The following is a 22,459-nucleotide window of genomic DNA, read 5'->3' as shown; positions in this document are numbered from 1 at the left end:
TATACTTACTTACGGAAAACTTCATTTTATAATATTAATATTTTTGCATGTTCGGATGAATAATTCACTTAAGAATGATTTCTAATGATCACTCACAAATTTTTTTATACTATATTAGTTAATGTTTACTTACTTACGGAAAACTTCATTTTATAATATTAATATTAGTTTAAGATAACGTGTACTACTAAACTACTCATACATGTGCCAAAACACTAGTATCAAAGATATATATTTGAATGAGAAATATATGTCATATCTCTCTCTGTTTCTTGTTCTATTTTGCTCGATGTTAAAAAATAGATTAACCCATTTATTCACAAACTTCTTTCTATTTCTTTTTCTGTTTTTGGCCAAAAATGATTTTTCATGCCTAATTTTTTAATTCTTTTTTCCCCCGAAAATTAACAGCGCTTTCATTTCATAACCCTAGCTAAGGGTTCCGTAGGGGGTATATAATTTTATTGCATTCACTTCCGTAACAAAGTTGCGGCGGCTTTAGCAGAAAAACCCACATTTCCCGGCGAGTCTCTTCTCTTTGCCTTTTTCATTTACTCTCTGTATGCAAGATCTAATTTTATAGTTGAATTGCAGAAGGTAAGGTAAGAATGGCGGTTCCATTGCTGAACAAGAAGGTTGTGAAGAAGAGGGTCAAGAAGTTCATTAGACCCCAGAGCGACCGCAGAATCACTGTTAAGGTACTTTTTCCTGCCAAGCTTAGATTTACTTGTTTCAGTAGCTCAATATCCAAATAAGAATGCGTTTTATACCCTTCTGTTAGTATATCAATTCTATAATATTTGTGTTGTGACATGTTTCGAAATTAGAGTGCAATTTTGGCAATTTTTCGCTGAGATTGCACCTAAAGCCTGATTTTTCTTAGGTCATTTGTTTCTTAATTTTTGGTTTAAATAATGCTACCAATATGGGGATGAAGAGATTCACATAAAAATGGTGGTTATCAAAATTGTGATGACTTAATGTTGCTGCAAGATTGCCCATATATTTTATTGAATAAGTATATAATTGATCTCTCATTATTAATACCAAAACGAGACTATTTTAGAATTATATTTGTGATATATATTTCAACAACTTGAGTAGTGTACAATTACTAATAGTAGATGCCTATTCTCAACGTTCATTCTTTCCATCATTTCATCCTTGACATAGCTTCACCTGTCAAGAATACGATGTTGCATATTGTGCTTGGGAATGAGTTCAAAATAAGTCTATAAAAACGATTAGAGGTTCATAACCATCTAATTTCTTTTTGAATTATAGTTTTTCATACTTTCCAAAATTGATAACAATGAAGTGAGAATGTTTGGCTTGTTCTAGGTGACAATAGTTAGAGCACCTGAAAAGACATGTCTCTCATCTCCCTTCTCTCAAGAATTTCTATTTTCATCGCACAACTTCTTACCATATGTCGCCTCACCGCTGACTAAATCACAGCCACAGCACCCAATGCGGATCAATTTTCTCTTGTGTCACTACCTATAGCCGGTCACAAACACACCAGCCACCATTTTCTTATTCTGTGTTTACAACCCCCATCTATCTTCTTCAGTCTCTCTTCCCCCATTATGCCAAAAGTTGGTGTTTCTGGGCTTTGGGCTGCGAGATAATGCCCTCTCCCAATTCTTGCTTTGATTCCATTTTCTTTTTCTTTTGATTTTATTGTTAGAATGGGGAAATAAAGATTCTGATGGCCTAGTGGATTGCCTAAATGGTTTTTGGTTGGTCAATTTTTAGCTATTGCCAAGATCTCCTAAATTGTGTTCTTTATAAAAGGGGAGATCATGATAAAATCATATGTTGTCAATGTGATATGTAGATGCTCGTTCATTAGTGTTTGGAGGATCGCCTAAGTTTATTCATTCCGCGATCTTTAAATATTTTCATGTAGCCACTTGGAGTTGACATGTCCTCTCTTTGTAAGTTAGTGGAACCTAGGGATCAATTAAAACTTTTAATTTGACTAATCATAGACTTCTATTACCTTTTTTAAGGCTGTTTAATCAAATATAACACTATTTCTTTCTTCAGCCGACATCTCTCAGACAAAGAATAACCATGAAAGCAAGCAACATAGGAGCAGAATCCTACTTTTGTTTGGGTCACCGAGAATTGTAGTTTAACCATGAAAGCAAGCAACATAGGAGCAGAATCCTACTTTTGTTTGGGTCGCAGAGAATTGTAGCTTAACCTTATTCACATGACTCAATTTCAGCCGTCTCCTCAATAATTCCCTCTTTTTCTGCAAGAATTCAGTTGCACCAAATCTTCTATGTAGTACTTATCTGCTCTTATCACTATGTATTTTGTTTACATAGATACTCCAAGAAGACATTTTTTTTGCGGATGATTTACTTCCAAATCCTCGGCCAGTGAGAAGGATGGGGGTACTAAGAATGGGATTGGGGGGATGAATATGAAAAGTTTTAATGTCATTCACATAAAATGTAAATTCAAATGCAATACTATATAAACTACCTTCTAGGTTATACCGTGGCTTGAGCTGTCGCTGTTTCAAGAGACAGCAAAGGGCTCCCCCGGGTCCTGTTCCTCTGGCTGCTCCATTTGCTGCCTTCATGGAGGATTGGTGGTGGCAAAGGAGTTGTAGGATCAAGATCTGCATGTTCAACCATTGGGAGTGCCTGCCCCCTTGTAATGGAGGCAGCTCAAGCCACTGTTATAAAACTTGGAAGTTATATTGGTTAAGGTACCGCTACTGAATTTACATTGTTTGTACGATTGTCATTGGCTGCGATTTGGAAATAAATCTTTTGCGAAAATTGAAAAGTGTATTCTTGGCAGACAGCAAAAACATTTATAGAAAACCAAATAATAATCACAAATTCGTTTTGCAGAAAAATTAGTGAAAGAAAATAAGATCAACTGCCTTTTGCCTTCATAGAACTCTCAGTTCTTTTTAAATGGGGCATTTATGATGAGAAAGATTCCCTACCCCCCCCCCCCCCAAAAAAAAAAAAAGGTAGTAAGTTGAACATCTTTATGCATAAAAATAAATAACTATTTCTTGAAATTACAGAATTTATTTTATAGGGTTTGAAAGCTAATCTCATTAATTAACCAATACCTACCATATTTTGGTAAGAATGGGAAATTTTGGAATACACCAACCTGTTACTCTGCATATTTTTTGTGAAAAGAAAGGTCATATTTTCTGAAATATTTGGGAATTGAACAAGTTTCCATATTCTACTAGAATAAATGGGGACTTTAAATATTTCCTACTTTTGATGCGCCTTATATTTTCTTTGCCCTAATATCCTATAAAAGGTTATTCTAGACAACAAAATTCTTTTTATTCTGAAAACGTGGAGACTAAATTACTGAACAAGTTTTGTGATAGAGTTGGGCCTTGAATGTTTCTGCTACTTGAACCCCCACTTGCACGACTTCATTATATTATCCTCTTTCTGCATTTTGTAATTTGTCAGTTTTTAGTGTAGCTTAGACGATTCTGCAAGTTTAGATGGATGGTGGAATGAGAAAGCATCTAGTCTGTAGAGTATAATTGTTACTCTATCCTCTTCTGAAAAGTACTAGTTGCACGTGTGTGTTGCTGCAGTTAGTATATTACGTATACAAAAAGAATAAATTATTAGAAAATAGCAATTGTTCTTAAACTAAATGCGATTTTTGTTCAAATGATCAAAGTGGCTGTTATTAGATTGATACAATTGTTGAATTCAATATCTTCTGAACATGTAAAGATGATGAATTCAGTTGAATTCGTAATATAGTTGTAGTTATAGAGATAAAATATGTTATGCTATTGTATCGCACCTAACGTCTCTTTATATATGCTATATTCATAATGTCATCAAACATGCAACAAAAAACAACAACGACAACCCAGTAAAAATCATAAAACCAACAAATAATGACTTTATTAATTAATTGTAAATTTTGGACAAACAATTTTTTTAACACAACTAAATGCACACCCTTGAGCTACTTTTATAACAAAAGAAATTAAAAGTTCAAACATGTGCCATGCTCTTTTCTTTCTTTCTTTCTTTTTTCTTTTCTTTCTTTGAGTTTAGTATTAAAACTTTTTAATGTTTATATGTTTGTTTTTAGCATGATGATGGAATTTGTTTTTCGTAACCTAAGGGGTCGTTTGGTTCAATTGTGGGATAGACGAGGATAAGCCCATAGGTTAGGTTATCCATGGGATTAGCTGTCCCACCCTCTATATGGGATAACTAATCCCTCTATTTTGGTATAAAATTTATTTGGGATGAACTAATATCCATAACCAAACATGGGATATATACAATCCCAAACTCTATCCCAGGATTAGTATCCTTATTTGGGTAACCAAACGACCCCCAAGTACACAAAATGCTTATTTGTTCGTTTAAAGTTCATAAATATGTAAATATGCTAAATGGACCTCTGCATACGTAAAAAAAATTGTCAAGATTCTTGTTGGCCTTAGTCTAAATTCATCCAAGACCAAATAAAAGTTAATATTATCCTAAGCTCATTTTGGATAAATTCTGCCAATGAGTGCACATTGTTGAGGACAATTTTTCAAAATTCTAGAAAAAAATAACAAATTTATAATTGTATCAGAGTTCCCTATTAGTTTATCTAAAGTTTAAAATATTAATTGTAGATACAATTTTATATAGTATGACTGTAGCTTAATTTATTGTTTAAATTAATATTACAATGGTAGTTCTGGCTTCTACTAATTTATACTTAAAATTACATCAAAACTCTATAAAAGTTTAAAAGGAATAAAACGAGCATGCGTTGCTGATGTCTTCTATACAACAACAACCCAGTATAATCCCACTAGTGGGGCCTGGGGAGGGTAATATGTACGCAGACCTTACCCCTACCCCGAGGGGCAGATAGGTTGTTTCCAGGAGACCCTCGACTCAAGAAAGCGACAAGAGACGATATATTAGTACTAATCAATAGACTCATAATAAAATAACATAAAATAACATAAAATAAAAATAACAGTAATATAAGAAATATAGGAAGTACGAAAAAGATGGAAGATATAATAATATCCAGCAGATAAAGCCTGCATCAGTAGCTGACCAGTACCATCCTAAGACTAACTCCTAACTGGCTAGTCTCACTTTAGTGCGATGTAGAAATACTCACAACTTCCCCCTAGCCTACAACCTTAATGCTCGACCTCCACAATTCTCTGTCAAGGGCCATGTCCTCAGTAATCCTAAGTCGCGCCATGTCCTTCCTGATCACCTCTCCCCAATACTTCTTAGGTCTCCCTTTACCTCTCCTCGTGCTCACCACAACCAGTCTTTCACACCTCCTCACCGGTGCCTCAGTGCTCCTCCTCTGAATGTGCCCGAACCATCTGAGTCTTGCTTCCCGCATCTTGTCCTCCATGGGGGCCACGCCCACCTTCTCTCGAATATCTTCATTCCTAATCATATCCATCCTTGTATGCCCGCACATCCACCTCAACATCCTCATCTTTGCTACTTTCATCTTTTGGATGTGAGAGTTCTTAATCGGCCAACACTCGGTCCCATACAACATGGCAGGCCTAACCACTGCTCTATAAAACTTACGTTTTAGTAACGTTGGCACTTTCTTGTCACACAGGACTCCCGACGCTAACCTCCACTTCATCCACCCCACGCCTATACGGTGTGTGACATCCTCGTCGATCTCCCCGATCCCCCGAATAACTGACCCAAGGTACTTGAAACTGCTCCTCTTAGGAATGACTTGAGAGTCGAGCCTCACTTCCACTCCCGCTTCCGTCGGCTCGGCCCCAAATTTGCACTCGAGGTATTTCGTCTTCGTCCTGCTCAGCCTGAAGCCTTTAGACTCAAGGGCCTGTCTCCAAACCTCTAGCCTCTCGTTGACGCCGCCTCGTGTCTCATCGATTAGAACTATGTCATCAGCAAATAACATGTACCATGGCACATCTCCTTGAATATGATGAGTTAGTGCATCCATCACCAGGGTAAATAGGAAAGGGCTGAACGCAGACCCATGGTGTAACCCCGTAACAATCGGAAAATGCTCGGAGTCGCCTTCTTCTGTCCTAACTCGAGTCTTAGCTCTATCATACATGTCTTTAATCACCCTAATGTAGGCCGCCGGGACCCCTTTAACCTCTAAGCAGCTCCATAAGACCTCCCTAGGAACCCTGTCGTACGTTTTCTCTAGATCAATAAACACCATGTGGAGATCCTTCTTCTTATCCTTGTATTGTTCCACCATCCTCCTAATAAGGTGGATAGCTTCTGTGGTAGATCGCCCCGGCATGAATCCGAACTGGTTGTCTGAAATAGACACCGTCTTTCGCACTCTCATTTCTACCACTCTCTCCCAGACTTTCATGGTATGACTCAGTAATTTTATACCCCTATAGTTGTTACAGCTCTGGATATCGCCTTTGTTTTTATACAATGGAACCATTGTACTCCACCTCCACTCTTCAAGCATCCTATTAGTCTTGAATATAACATTAAACAACCCAGTAAGCCATTTTAATCCTGCTTTACTCACATACCTCCAAAGTTCAACCGGAATTTCGTCTGGCCCGGTAGCTCTGCCCCTTCTCATCTTACGCATTGCCTCCATGACCTCATCGACCTCAATGTCCCTACAATAACTTAATTCATGGGGACTGTCGGCATTCCTCAGTTCACCTAGTACAATATCTTGATCCCCTTCTTCGTTTAGAAGTTTATGAAAGTAGGTCTGCCATCTCCTCTTAATCTGGTCACCCCCCATCAAAACTTTGCTGTCATCATCTTTTATGCACCTCACTTGGTCCAGATCCCGAGCCGTCCTCTCTCTCACCTTAGCGATTCGGAATAACTTCTTCTCCCCGCCTTTGTTCCCTCGTTCCTCATACAGACGAGCAAAAGCTGCCGTCTTAGCCTCCATTACTGCCATCTTCGCCTCCTTCTTAGCTACCTTATACCTCTCATTGTTCGCTCTCTTCTCCTCCTCACCAGTGCTACCTATTAACCGTAGGTAAGCCGCCTTCTTTGCTTCCACTTTACCTTGGACAACTGCCTTCCACCACCAATCTCCTTTGTGGCCACAGGTGCAGTCTGAAGATATCCCTAACACCTCTCTCGCCGCCTTCCTTATACAGTTCGCCGTCGTCGACCACATAGTGTTTGCGTCCCCACTACTTCTCCAAGCTCCCATTACCGATAACTTTCCTTCCAAATCCTGAGCTGAGCTTTATCCTTAGTCAAGGCGCCCCACCTAATCATCGGGCGTCCTCGTCCTGACCTCTTCTTCCTCTTTATCATAATACCAATGTCCATCACCAAAAGCCTATGCTGCGTTGCAAGGGTCTCTCGTGGGATATTGTTGTAATCAATTATTGTAATTAATTGGAGAAAAGATACTAATAGTTATATACTTCAGAGGCTAAGTGTAACAACTTGTTTGGATGGTTGTTACCTATTATATTGTTACTTTAAATATAATGTTTGTTTTGATTGTTACTTAAATTTTATTGTATAGTATCGTTAAATCCACGTATGACGAAAAATGTCACTTTATGTAACGACGGGTTTGGTGTGGTGGCGTCGTTACCTTATTTTTTCCTCTCATTTTGCCCTTCTTTATTATTAAATAAACGTATTTTATCCTTTCCCCTATTTTTTATATAATGATTCTACTTCATATCTTATTTTTTCTTAGTAATGTTGCAAGTTTATTCTTCCTATTTTTGGTGCGTGACATCATGAAATAACGGGAAACGATACAATTTATCCAAACATTGTATTTATCAAACAATACGATACAGTACAATACAATACGATACATTATGAAACGACATGTAACAACCATCCAAACAAGTTGTAAGAAAAACTTTAATTGACACGCATTAAACTGCAAAAGCATTTCCAAAGTCCATAAGGATATAAAAGTTGGTCAAATAAGGAATGAAATTATATAAGGTGAAATTTTAATTGAATTTTAAGATTTAAATATTAGGAACTTCTACATAGTTTAAATAAGAAATGATTTTGAAAAAATAAAATTTTAGTTGATTCTGAAGTCCTAAATATTAGAGAAATAATTAAATGACTTATTGGTCTAGTGTGAGATCTACTTTTTAAGGGTAAAAAAGGTAAACGACATTTTGCTAGTGGACTTCATGCTATAATATAATAAATATAGATAATCATTGATTTGCACATTATTATTTGGTTTAGTATGCGGGTTATGAAGGTTAATTGGTTTCATGCATTGCTACAGGTCATTTTCATTACATCGACAGGGGAATGCATCTAGAGTTCCAAATGCATCTACCTTTCATCAGTCACCATGAACTGTGCTGGCTTACTAAATTAAACTAACTATTTTGATTTTTCTAAAACAGGAAAGCTGGCGCAGACCAAAAGGTATTGATTCTCGTGTTAGAAGAAAGTTTAAGGGTTGTGTGCTGATGCCCAATATTGGATATGGGTCTGACAAGAAGACACGTCACTATCTTCCCAATGGCTTCAAGAAGTTTGTTGTGCACAATGCGAGTGAACTCGAGATCTTAATGATGCACAACCGGTAATGCACTAAGCAGTCCTATTCTATCATTCGCTTAAAGTTGTTTGATCATCTTTATTCCTGGCAGCTGATTGTATCTTTTCTTGTCAGAACTTACTGTGCAGAGATTGCACATAATGTGTCCACAAGGAAGAGGAAAGAAATTGTTGAGCGAGCAGCACAACTTGATGTGGTTGTGACGAACAAGCTTGCTAGGCTACGCAGCCAGGAGGATGAATGAGCACTTTGGCTTTAGTATCTTTATAATGTCAGTGTCTGGACATGTCTGCAAATCAAATTTTGTTCGATATGGATTTTTGCCCATCCTTGTGTGGCTAATGTTAAAACTTTTCAGATTTTACGTATTTACTCCAGTCCTCTGGGTGATAAGTTGCCACTATGGTTACATTCTACATGCATCTATGGGATTTGTAGACTATATTATACAAGAGCTGCTGAAACGGACCATAGGAAACTATAGTTTAAATCTCAGCATTGGCAGAAAATGCTAGGTGCCTTGTTTTCATCTGCCTAGAGTTTAAATCTCAGCATTGGCAGTAAATTTTGTTGATGTTATGCAAGCTAATCCGGACACAAGACTTTAGAGTTTTGTTACAGAAGAAAGATCCAAGTAAGGTGATTGAAGCATTTTGTTTGGGATGTGCTAGTAGATACAGCTCCTCCATTTTTGTCTTGAAGATGAAAAGAAATTTTGAGAGTTTACTTGAGAAACTGCTTATCTTATAAGTATCAGTTGACCATCTTAATTTGATTCTTACTCTTGTTTGACATTCGTTGACGTTAGTTCAAGTTCGTTCATTTATACGATAATGCTAGTCACTCTTTTTAAGAACTTGGTCTCTCCAAAAGAGTGTTTCTGAATGTGCTTGTCCATTTCTATATCGGTAAAGGGTCAAATATACCCATGTATTATGAAAAAATATTTAAATATACCTTTTTATTATACTATTTTGGTCTGTTGTTTTGTTCATTGTAGATAATAAATTTTTTATGAAATTTAAATCCATAAGGAATTTAGATTTTATCATAAATTAAATATATACTAGTCAAAATAAATATTATGGGCTAGTATAATTGAGTCAATTATTTAAATCTAATTAAATTGATTTAAATAAAGGTTTAATGTATTACTAGCCCATTACTTAGTCTTCTATCAAATGGGTCAGCCCATGAGCCTCAAGCCCAATAGCCCACTAGGGATTTCTTGGAGGCTACTCCATCCCATCCTATATAAAGGAGTCAAAAGACAAGGCTAGAACAAATCAAGTAAGTAGAAGGAAAGGCTAAAGAAGCTCTAAAGAATAACATCAACGTCTCCCTCCACATCTGCAATCTTCGTCTATGGTCAAAGGCGAACTCAAATCATAGGTGGACGGTTTCAAATCTTCCGTTCGTGATAACACAACACTAAATCCCGATTCGTGACGAACGTCAAGTTGTTCGTGATGCACCACAAATCTGGAATCTGTCAAGTTCAAGATCAAGCTCTCGAGCTCTTGAACCATCATTCGTGGGGAAAAGAATCAGATGACTATATCTCTTTAGATTTGAGTTATTCTAGAGATTATAACCCCATCACTTGAAATCGAATATAATATTTGTCACTATATTTCTTGTCTTGATTATTATTTTTCAGGAACAAAATTTAGTTGTCACAAATTTTGGCATGCCCAGTGGGACCATCTCTATTCTCATCTCTTCTCAACTCTCGATAGTAAAGATCACTAAGATGGCTTCTAAGAACATCGACTCAAAAGTTGGTGACATTAAGTTTTTTTTCTCTGACGTTGAAAGTATCCTGAATGCTACTATAGGGAGTCTTGGGCTAGTCACACGAAGCAAGGCGATCATTTTGGGACAACACTCACTCCAAGTGTCATCTACACTAATGCATGTTTGGAGATCTTCATTATCTGGAGAAGAAAGGTCCTTTTCCAGCAAATCAGAAGGAGGAGATAATATTGCAGAAGCTGTGGAGAAGTATCTTGCTCAACTCACTTTATACAAGACCAAAAGTCCACTTACCTAACCCGATGATGAAGTTTTAAGCGTTGGATCTACGCCAATCTCGCCACATGACATGTTCTAAACTGAGTTCAATCTATGGGAAGATCTCAATTACTCTTCATCATCTACAATAATCATAGAGGCAATAATGACTAACGCTTCGACAATAAAGGAGAAACTCGTAAATCTGACAAAGGCGATTCAGGGCTTAAAAAAGTATGCTCAAGATCAAGATGTCTGTATCGCAAAATTGACATGCATAGTTGAAAGCATGATGGATGATAATCAAGTCATGTATCTGGAAAGCTTCCTGAAGTCCGCGAGAAGGCTGTTCCTCCAATAAAACAAGTTTCATCTACCAAAGAACTTCAAGTCTCCTCCAAAGGATCATTCACCATCTAACAATTGAAGGAGTTCATCATGGGAACTATCAAGGATATGTATGAGGTCACTGTAAAGTCTTCTCTCATGTACACAAAGTCATGTACTACAAGAATCGATAGCTTGAAGATGCCTGCCGGTCATCAACCTCACAAATTTCAGCAGTTTGACGGCAAGGAAAACCTAAACCAACATGTTTCGCACTTTGTTGAGACATGCAACAATGCTGGGACTTATGGAGATTACATTGTCAAGAAGTTCATCATTCTCCTCTCACTAAAAGGGAATGCTTTTGATTGGTACGCCAACCTCGAGGCTGGATCTATTAATAGTTGGGATCTACTAGAACAAGAGTTTCTCAACTGCTTTGATAGCACAAGGCGTACTGTGAGCATGGTGGAACTTACGAACACTCGCCAACGAAAAGATGAACCAGTTATTGATTTTATCAATCGATGGAAGAATGAAAGCCTGAATTGCAATAGGCTAAATGAAGCTTCTGGCATAGAGATGTGCATCCAAGAAATGCATTGGGGACTTCATTACATCTTGAAAGGAATTAAGACGAGGACATTTGAAGAACTTGGCATCCGTGCTCATGATATAGAGTTGAGCATGGCCTCTGCAAGAAATGAAGGGCTGCCTCTCTACGAGTCTCACAAGGGAAAGGATAAGCAAGAAGTCAAAAAATGGAATAAGTTTGTACCAAAAAGTGAAAGCAAAGAATCTATGAACGTCAATGCCTCTCCCGTGAAGTTTGCTACGAAAGTGAGAAAGAAACAGAGTATGAAAATAACTTCCTCTTAAGACAATTCAAATCAAATTTGACTCTTAAAGAGATGCAAGAAAAAGAATACCCATTTCTAGATTCCGACATGCCTGCAATATTTGAAGAACTCCTCGAGCTAAAGCTTATTGAGCTGCCAGATGAGGCTGGAAAAATCAATGGCCCAAATTATTGCAAATAACATCGGCTTGTAGGTCACCCTCTTGAGAAGTTCTTTGTCTTCAAGGACAAAGTTATGAATTTGACCCGTCAAAATAAGATCGATCTTGAAGACGAAAAAATGAGCACAAACCATGTGTTTATTACCTCGTTCCAATTGAGATATGCACCTGTGAGGAAATAAATATGAATAATTTTTGGAGGACGACAAAGTCCAATTTGATCAATGTGATGAAAATGGTTGGACTCTAGTGACTCGTTAAAGACACCGTAAATTGAGTCCGCAAAAGGAATCAACTAAGCAACCTTCAAGGAATAAGATGGTAAGGAGACCAAAGAAGCAACAAATGGTTAAGTACCCAAAGAAGGTGAGGATAGAGACACACTATTATCAAAAGCCACACCACCCGGTGACTTTGTGAGAATTCTTTCCAAGTTGGTTTCGCATGAGGATTTCTGACGATGATTGAAAGGACTTGTGTTATAGTGCTGATAAAGACGAAGAGGAAAAGAATTAAGTCACATCAAAACCATATCCATCATCGTCTAAAAGGCTTATTAAGTTCCCTTCCAAGAAGAAGATATCTGTAGTGCTAAAATCACCTTCACTGAAGACGAACTTCTACTCGGTGAGTTACCACACAGTCTCCCTTTGTTTATGGTGGGTTATGTGCTCGAGCAGAGGATAAATAGAATCTTGATAGATGATGGATCTGTAGTTAACATTCTTCTTATTCGCACAATGAAAGAACTCGACATCTCAACTGAAAAACTTTCTAAAAGCCGTCTGATGATTCAAGGATTCAATCAAGAGGGACAAAGGGCCATACGTGCTATCAAATTGGAAATCACCATGGGAGATATGCAATCAAGTGCATAGATGCATGATGATTGCCGTAAAGACTTCATACAATTTGTTGCTTGGTAGGCCGTGGATACACGAGAACAAAGTGTTCCCATAAACTTACTACTAATATTTGAAGTATAATAAAGATGGAGTCAAAAAGAAGATAGTTGCTGATGATAAGGCATTCGCTGAAGCCGGGGCATATTTCGCTGATGCAAAGTTCTACTTGAAAAAATACATCGTGAAATGAGTAAAAGTTGATGACATCATGAAGGCCAAAGGTGATAATATCGTGTCCAAAAGTGCTGAAGTAGCCTTTAGTGAAGATAAAGTTACAACAGAAGCATACCAAGTTTTACAAACTCATTAAAAGAATGCTGCAACTTCAAGCAAGAAAATAGCTCTTATTTCTCTACATCCCAAAAGTGAATAAAGATGAAGGACAATCATCAAGCCTCCAAAAAGATGCGCCAAAATAATTAACCCTTCCTATCAAGCAGATTGATACCCTTCCTATCATGCCTCAAAATAAGGCACTCCCCATAAAGCGCACCAATGAAGGTTTTGATCTGAATGCTTACAGGTTATTCGCAAAGACTGGATATGATCCCAATGAACTATCTAAGCTAAGGAAGCTCTGACATGAAGCTACTTGGAAAACAAACTCGATGAAGGATAATAAGTATTTGGGTAAAGCAATCACGTGAGGTCCTGGGTTACAAAAAACCCCCACTAGTTCACATCTCCATAAGAACAACAAGTAATAACTATATCACAGTGGAAGATGAACTCACAGATCCTAATAATAGGCCTTCTATCTTTGATTGAATTGGAGAACCAACTACAAGAACTTATGTATTTGAGAGGTTGGGGCCATTGAAAAAGACGATGAACAAGTCTCAAAGAAAGCATAGAAAAATAAGAGGACATGTGTCATCGAGAGTCTAAAGTATCTCCAAAGAGTATCAAAGTCTGATCCTTTCAGAATGAGGCGACAATAAGAACTTTTGATTTCATGCGGAGAGGTACTCAAAGTGAAGACTCATATAGTGATCCAGACCAAAGAGCGTGACAAAGATGAAGAAAGTGTAGGATCTGCATACCACATTATTGCGAATGAGGAGCAATACGCTTCATTTATAAAAGGAGGTCAACAAATATTTGGGAGACACCTATTGGTGTGGCCACATATCTTTCAATGATGGTGATCCCTAAAAAGACGAATATGCCAAGGATGCTCCCTAGTAACTAGGAGAAGGAATTAAAATGACAGTTGATGCATTGAAAGAAGTCAATCTTGGCATTGGGGAATATTCTAGGCCCACCTATGTAAGTGCCCTACTAACTGCATATGAAGAAAGCACTTATGTGGAGCTACTAAAAGAATATAGAGATGTATTTGTTTAGAGGAACAAAGAAATGCCTGGTTTAGATCCTAAAGTATCAGTTCATCATCTTGCGGTCAAGAAAGGAGCTCGCCCTGTTAAGTAAGCCCAAAGACGCTTCAAGCTAGAATTGGTCCCATCAATCGAAGCAAAAGTCAACAAACTCATTGAAGTTGGTTTCATTCGGGAGGTTCAATATCCTACATGGATTTCAAGCGTTATTCATGTGAAGAAGAAGAATGGCCAAATTCAAGTTTGTGTCTATTTTAGGGACCTCAATAATCCATGCCCTAAAGATGAATTTTCGCACCCCATCCCTGAGCTTATGATTGATGCCACCTCCGGATACGAGGCAATTTCTTTCATAGATGGATCATCTGGCTACAATCAAATATGGTACCGAAAGATGAAGAGCTTACTGAATTCACACAACTCGAACATGACACATAAGGAAGAATGAACTCTGGAGAAGAACTACCCAGCCCGCGTAACGAATAAAATGGCTGAACGGATGCTATGAACCTTTCTTAGAGAATGAGAAACAAAATATACAAAAATAATTATAGGGAATCGTACTCAACATCTTACTATTACAGCGTGCAACCTGATCCAAACATGACACCGTTGCGGCATACAACCCGATCCAAACCACATACCCGTGGCAGCATGCCACCCAATCCACATATAAAAATAAATAAGGAAATACCTATCAAGCCAAAATTCTTATACCTACAAAATGACCAAATATTGACCACAAGCATGCCAAGTGTATAAATACAACCCTAGGGAGACGGATAGTGCCATACACTACAAAACTCAAGCACGACTAAGGTTGTCACGCCCCCTTTTTTCCTCTTCGCATCGGAAAATCGGGTTTATGACATTTTTGGGTATAGGACAACTCATTCCTTTTGGGAACTGGATTTTGCATTTGAAGAGTCGCCACCTAATAATTTAAGGTGCATTAGGACACCTATAGGGTTCATTTCTAAGTTTGCTTGATAACCAGAGATAGGGTAAGGGCTTGAAATTATCCCAAGGAGAATGTTTTAGGCACCCCTCAGGATCCACTAGTGTGGTTCTCGGCCAGACAGTTTTGTGAATTTTGTACAATTAGCAAATATACAAGTATAAGCTCAAGTAGTACGGGATTTGAGTTTGAACACATAAGAGTTTGAAAACAATTAAAAGGGAGAATTGTGAAAAAAAAAGAGAGTTATAGTTCTACAAATACTTGAGAATATAAAAGAAGGGGGAGGGGGGGGTCCTAGGTTTATTTATAATATGGATCACATTAATGCGATACTTGGTATGACACTCCTCAGAATAGGGGATACACGTACAATCTTTCACATACACGCCATACGTCTACAAGCCTCTAAGAATACATAAATATCATAAAGGTTGGGACAGAGTCCCGCCATACCAAACAATACCTGTCTAAATCATACTAACCAAACAAGCAACTCCGAAGTAAATAGAGCGCACCAACATCTTCCACTGAGCTGATAGCCTACTTGGAGGGTTCTCAACCTGTCTATCGGACATACGGGCATGAAACGTAGTGTCCCCAGGCAAAAGGGACATCAGTACAAATAATGTACTGAGTATATAAGGCACATAAATAAATACATAAGATACATGAAAGAAATATAGAGTACATGACTCAACCTGTAAGTCTGAAAAACTTTGTAAATCATAAATTACTTTTAGCATCATGCGTATGCGTATGAATGTCATGTCGTGCATAGGTACATGTTTCGCCTCTGAGGGCATCCCATCATATCATATCGGCGGCCACTGTGGGCAAAATTATCATCGTATACCAGCTGATCAGGTGGTGGTGCGTATAAAACACCATAACCTTTCCCATATCCCATATACATATAAATACATATATATATATATATATATATATATATATATATATATATATATACATATATACATATATATATATATATATATACGCGTATATACACGTACAATCTTTCACATACACGCCATACGTCTACAAGCCTCTAAGAATACATAAATATCATAAAGGTTGGGACAGAGTCCCGCCATACCAAACAATACCTGTCTAAATCATACTAACCAAACAAGCAACTCCGAAGTAAATAGAGCGCACCAACATCTTCCACTGAGCTGATAGCCTACTTGGAGGGTTCTCAACCTGTCTATCGGACATACGGGCATGAAACGTAGTGTCCCCAGGCAAAAGGGACATCAATACAAATAATGTACTGAGTATATAAGGCACATAAATAAATACATAAGATACATGAAAGAAATATAGAGTACATGACTCAACCTGTAAGTCTGAAAAACTTTGTAAATCATAAATTACTTTTAGCATCATGCGTATGCGTATGAATGTCATGTCATGCATAGGTACATGTTTCGCCTCTGAGGGCATCCCATCATATCATATCGGCCACTGTGGGCAAAATTATCATCGTATACCAGCTGATCAGGTGGTGATGCGTATAAAACACCATAACCTTTCCCATATCCCATATACATATAAATACATATATATACATATATATACATATATATATATATATATATACATATATATACATATATATACATAACCTTTCCCATATGCCATATACATATATATACATACATATATATATATATATATATACGCGTATATAACGCCGTTTGAATCATATTTACATATATATGCGTATATAACGCCGTTTGAATAATATTTCAGCCACTGTGGGCAACATCATCATCATATACCAACTGATCAGGTGGTGGTGCATATATAACGCCGTAACCTTTTCCCATATCCCATATACATATATATACATACATATATACGCGTATATAACGCCATCTGGTTATGGGTTAATGCACATGAATGCAATGCATGAAAAGTACGTTAATAATATCTTTCGAAATTGTCATAAGACCATTTTGTCTTTGAGCAATATCATAAAGTAAACTCTTTTCAACTTTCATATTTTTCTGAGACCCATGATTAGATGATAAAATATTATGACACACGGAAATTCAAGAACATAGATATCTCTAATACTTCTATGAATTGAGTCATTCATGGAATTTGTGCATTTGCACATTTCGTTTGTATCGTATGGATCATGCCAAAAGAAAGAAGGGATAGCCTTAACATACCTGGAGTAGGGAAAAATCCGTATGATATTCTTGGAAAAGATTGCACCATGGTCTCTCCGAATCGTAAAATACAGTTGCAATTATCTTATGAAATCTCGTATGAATTTTTGGTAATATATTTCGTATGCGAAATTGAATGAATTTCATTCCCTACTTTATTCACGTCGTACAAAATATGGTGCCGTTAAGATTCTTCTTTTCTGGTGCTATGGGCTTACTAATACTCCAAAATTGAAATTGAATAAACTTCAGGGGAAGGGTTCTTGAAGTTCTTGAAGATTGGAAGTTGTAGGATGATATTTATACGTGATTTTTTCAAGTTGTATGTAATCGTAGGAATAACACTAGTAGTTGTGAATTTATCTGAACTTTGTAAGGTACTTACCGATGCAAAATTTTTGAGAGTTTTTCCTTAATAATGTCTTTAAGGGTTGACACCTTGCAAAGTTATGCAAGAGTCACATAATAACTCATGTAGGGTTTGCCACGTTTTTGGCTTTGTGTTTATCTTAAAATATTATCCACTTATTAGTTAATCGGGTAATGTTTTATTATCCAATAATTAATCTATTACCCGTATAATTTAAAAATTAACACAAATTACTTAAAATATTACTCACTTTACATAACTTATACACCTTACTATCATGGCCATGTAGTACCTTGTATGACACTAGTCCATAAATACCAGATATTTTAGCTCGAGCCGTATTTTACCTCCAACATGCCAAACTTCAACAAAATTCGTTTTCTTCGATATTACTCACCCTCTTACCTTTACGAATTTACTCATCACTTATAATCCTTATAATTCCCAAATAATCTTTTCCTTGGACCAATGTTAATTACCTTACGACAAATTTAGTATACATTACTGCAGGGTCCAATATCGTCGTAACTTATTACTGCAGGACGTAACATCAATCGTAATATATTACTGCTGAGGGTAACACCATCGTAACATATTACTGTAGAGCATAACATCGTCGTAGTATAATACTACAAGACGTAATATTGACGTAATATTGCGGGGTGTAATATAGACAAAGCAGTAGCACAAGTAGTGATAGAGAAAAGAGAGAGTTTTGAGTAAAGTGTGTGTTCTGAACTCAGATGGTTCCTCCCTTTGAAAGAAAAGAGGGTGGGTATTTATAGTTTTGAAAACAGGTGAAGAATAATGTAATAAGTAAAGTCTTAACACAAACATGGAAACAATCACAAGTCGGAATCAATTACCAGAAGTGACTCCCTTTAATTAAGGAATCACTGTTTAACGGGTAACAACAGGTCTAATTAAGGAAGGAAAATTAGTTTGGAAACAGATTGATTATTTCCATAAAAGGTAGTAAAAGCATACAATAGACAATCAAGTCTAAGTACAGAATATGCCTATTTTGAGAAAGGATTCAACAAGGTAAAACATCACAGTAAAGGGAAAGGAATCAATTAATTTTAAATAGGCGAGTGAAATTAAGGGTCATAAAAGAAAAACTTTTGCAATCAGTCACAAGACCAAGATCAATCAAGGAAGAAACATGATTCTGCACTTCAGTGTATAAATAGAGTGAACAGAAGCATCAGACATGCGAGGCCAAACACATTGGCAGAAGAAACAACACATAATAGTAGCAGAAATAAGCATAGGATTCAGTAGTGAACAAAGTTAGATAGTCAGGGCTCACACGTATAGCCAAAGTGAAGAAGAGAGTCAAAACAAGTAAAGGTCTCACAGTAACAAGTGAGGAAATCTTTTGAGAAGTTAGGGTTTCACCAATAGTCGAGTTAAAAGATAGTAAAACTCAGAATCGGATAAGTCACATAAAGAGAAGAGAAAGTTTGAAACAAGGAACTTTTGATCGAGTCAAGTATACATAAAAACAAGCAATTTCAGACCAAAATACCTAGGGTTTTCCACAATAATCGAGTTTAAAAGATGGTAAAACTCGGAATCAGATAATTCAAGCAAGAATGAGAACTTAATCGAACAAACACATATTTAAGCAAACAGTTTCAGAACTTGAATGAGATAAAAAAGGAATTAGGGTTTTCAACATGCTGACTCAGATAGAAGAACAACATGAGCAAAATATAGCAAAATCACAAACACTTTAAAATCAGAGAAGTGATCTTTTGGAATAACTTAAAGGAAAACCCTAATCGTTGAAAAAAATGAAGAGTCGTTTTAAAAGAAAAGTTGAAGAACCTTCGAGAAAACACTTAAGAAATTCATAGTAAGCATAGATCTATGGCAGATCTGAAAGAAAATCAAAAGATCTTAAAGATTAGGGTTTCGAAAGACCCAGAAAAGGTGAGAAAGACCTTGAAAGTTACCGATCTAACCAGGAGAGTCAAGGATATGACTCGAACGGCCATGGCTGGCCGGAGAAAGGTCATGGATGACTGGAGAAAGGCCATGACCAGAAGTCGAGCAAGGACTGGACTAGATTCCCTCGAGGTCTGGCCATGAAACCATAGAAACAAACAACCAGGAGCCATAGGAGCCACTACACATCTCCAATGGCCATGGGAGGCCACAGATTAGGCGGGGTTTAGGGTGGGATTAGATGGCGGCGGCTAGGGTTCATAAGGATTTCAGAGAGAATTGAGAGGGAAAGGGAATTCAAGGGTGGCGTTTGGTGAAGAATGAGGTAGGGTAAGGGGTCGTTTAAGGTTAAAAAAGGTAAGGGGGAACGCTGGCCGTTGATCTAAATGATCAATGGCCTAGATTTAAAAGGGTAGGTGGGGAATCCGGGTTTGGGTAGGTTTAATTGGGTTAGGGTCGAGTTTAATTGAAATTGGGCCGGGAAATTGGGTTTAAATTGGGGTCAGATTTAGGTTACAATTGAAATGCAATTAGGCTATTATTTAATTAGCCAATTTTTCCCTTTTAAAATTATAAAAATAGTAAATTAACTTCTGGAAACAAATTGAAAGCACTAAAATGGTTTATAACATATAATTGACAATTTAAAAATACAGGACTTAATTTTATGAGTATAAAATACAATTGAATCTTAAAAGGGCTAATATTGTAATTATATACAATTTAGTTTAAAAAATACTAAATAAATTTGTAAAAATATTCAAAAATTACCCTAGCTATATTTTAGCATAATATAAAAGTCCAACAAATGAATTACCAAAATAATGATTATGGAAATAATTATTGGGGTTTTTATGGATAAAAGGGGGAAATAAATTGATCTAAAAATCTTTAAAAATTATGAAAAGATAATAAAACATTTGGACATGCTTATATATGCATATATATATATATATATATGCTATTTTGAAGGTATTTTGCATATTAAAAAATATATAGGGAAAAATTGGGTATCAACAGCTGCCCCTCTTTACCCGGAAAGGATGAAAGAGTTGTCGGGTAAAGATATGATGGCCAATTTTGACCGAGCAAAACGGTTTGAAAAATATAGGCTCCACCCTAGCTTCTGAGCTGCCTACATATCCCTGGTTTTACAGGAATCAGGCCATATGTAGTTCAAGATCCGTCAACGGAGTATGCCGATGGAGACTTTTCAAGAACGGACACAATATATAGGGCCGAGTGATTTGCAGATTTGTGGGAATGGTTAGGTTTGACATGGCTATGGGAATTGGAGCGGGATCGCTCTTGCCGGGATGGCCGTTGCTTGCCGGTTTACCTACAATTAGAAACAATACAAGCATATATCGTGCGTAAATTTAAATATGATGCAAATTCCTAGCGGACCATGAATGTTGTCTTCAGACGGTTTGGACGACGTCCTTAGATCATGACGCCCTGGGCCATGAGGAGCACAATAAAGGATTCGCAGGCCATGAAAATAATGCTCTCGGGCTATGAGGATGGTGCCTCCGAACCATGTTGCCTTTGAATTAATGACATGCAAAAGATTAAAAGGGGTCCTCAGGCCATGACATGGTGTTCTCGGGCTTGGAAGATGATGCCTTCAAATGATGATGCCTTCGGATAATTTGGCGATCTTTCAGCCCATGACATGTAGTATGAGATGATCTTTCAGCCCATAGGATGCAGTGTGAGACGATCTTTCAGCCCATGAGATGCAGTACGAGGCAATCTTTTAGCCCGTAAGATGCAGTGTGAGGCAATCTTTTAGCCCGTAAGATGCAGCATGAGGCGATCTTTCAGCCCATGAGATGCAGTAGCATGATACAGACAAGACAAAGCTTAGTCTTGCAAATTGAGGGGTAGAACTTAGCCCGTAAGAGAAATGAAATAAACGATGCTTGAGATAGTGCTTAGTTTTGAAAAAGAAGTGGGAGGCAGATAGCCTTATGTAAAGATGCGAATGTAGATGGAGGTAGAGCTTAACCTCGGAAGGCAAAACAGTAGCCTTATGCGATGCAAATGCAGATGGAGACAACGTTTAGTCTCGGAAGGCAAAATGGTAGCCTTATGCAAGTTGGAAAGCAGCACAGTAGCCTTATGCAATGCAGATGCAAATGGAGACACCATTTAGTCTCGGAAGGCAGAATGATAGCCTTATGCAGGAATGCAGATGGAGGTATAACTTAACCTTGGAAGGCAGAATGGTAGCCTTATGCAAGTTGGAAGACAAAATAGTAGCCTTATGCAATGCAAATGCAGGTGGAGGTAGAGCTTAACCTCGGAAGGCAGAATGGTAGCCTTATGTAGGAATGCAGATGGAGGCAGAACTTAGCCTCAGAAGGTAGGATGATAGCCTTATGCAATGCAGATGAGAATAGAGACATCGTTTAATCTCGGAAGGCAGAAAGGTAGCCTTATGCAAAAAGTAAAATACAAATGATAGCAAATTTTCTTAGCTGATAGCAGTTTGCGATGTCGTGATTACTGAGAGCATTATGATAGACGAAACGTCACTGGTGTATGTTGATAGTCGTGTTCCTGAATGATGTTTGTCCCATGAGTGTATAGTATGTTTGATGATTTCACAATCCAAGTGCCTGCATCCAAAAAAAAATCGTGAGTTTTGTAGAGGGGGGAGGTTAGTTCGTATCCCCGCTGACTTTGCTTGACTTTCTCGGATTTGATCTGGTGATACTGTATGTATCATTGGGGTAGCGTTGCTAAACAAAGATATTTCATTAATAAACATACATGGTTTCGTAAAGATATGACATAAGTGTATAATTAAGAAATAACTTTTAGATGAACCGACGACTGTGATG

The 22,459-nt window shown here is 37.3% G+C and overlaps 1 protein-coding gene across 1 annotated transcript; it reads left to right on the top strand.

The window, feature by feature from the left end:
- Positions 1-248: 248 nt before the first annotated feature.
- LOC104238059 (large ribosomal subunit protein eL32z-like) lies at positions 249-8,912 on the top strand. The gene is made up of 4 exons (XM_009792332.2): positions 249-523; positions 595-698; positions 8,387-8,568; positions 8,659-8,912. Exons 2-4 carry the CDS (start codon positions 609-611, stop codon positions 8,786-8,788), a joined length of 402 nt encoding a protein of 133 aa, XP_009790634.1. The 5' UTR covers positions 249-523; positions 595-608; the 3' UTR covers positions 8,789-8,912.
- The last annotated feature ends 13,547 nt before the right edge of the window (positions 8,913-22,459 follow it).

This window comes from Nicotiana sylvestris, chromosome 2, assembly GCF_000393655.2.
Source record: "Nicotiana sylvestris chromosome 2, ASM39365v2, whole genome shotgun sequence".
NCBI classification, from domain to species: Eukaryota; Viridiplantae; Streptophyta; class Magnoliopsida; order Solanales; family Solanaceae; genus Nicotiana; species Nicotiana sylvestris.
This window is presented reverse-complemented; position numbering and strand designations above follow the sequence as displayed.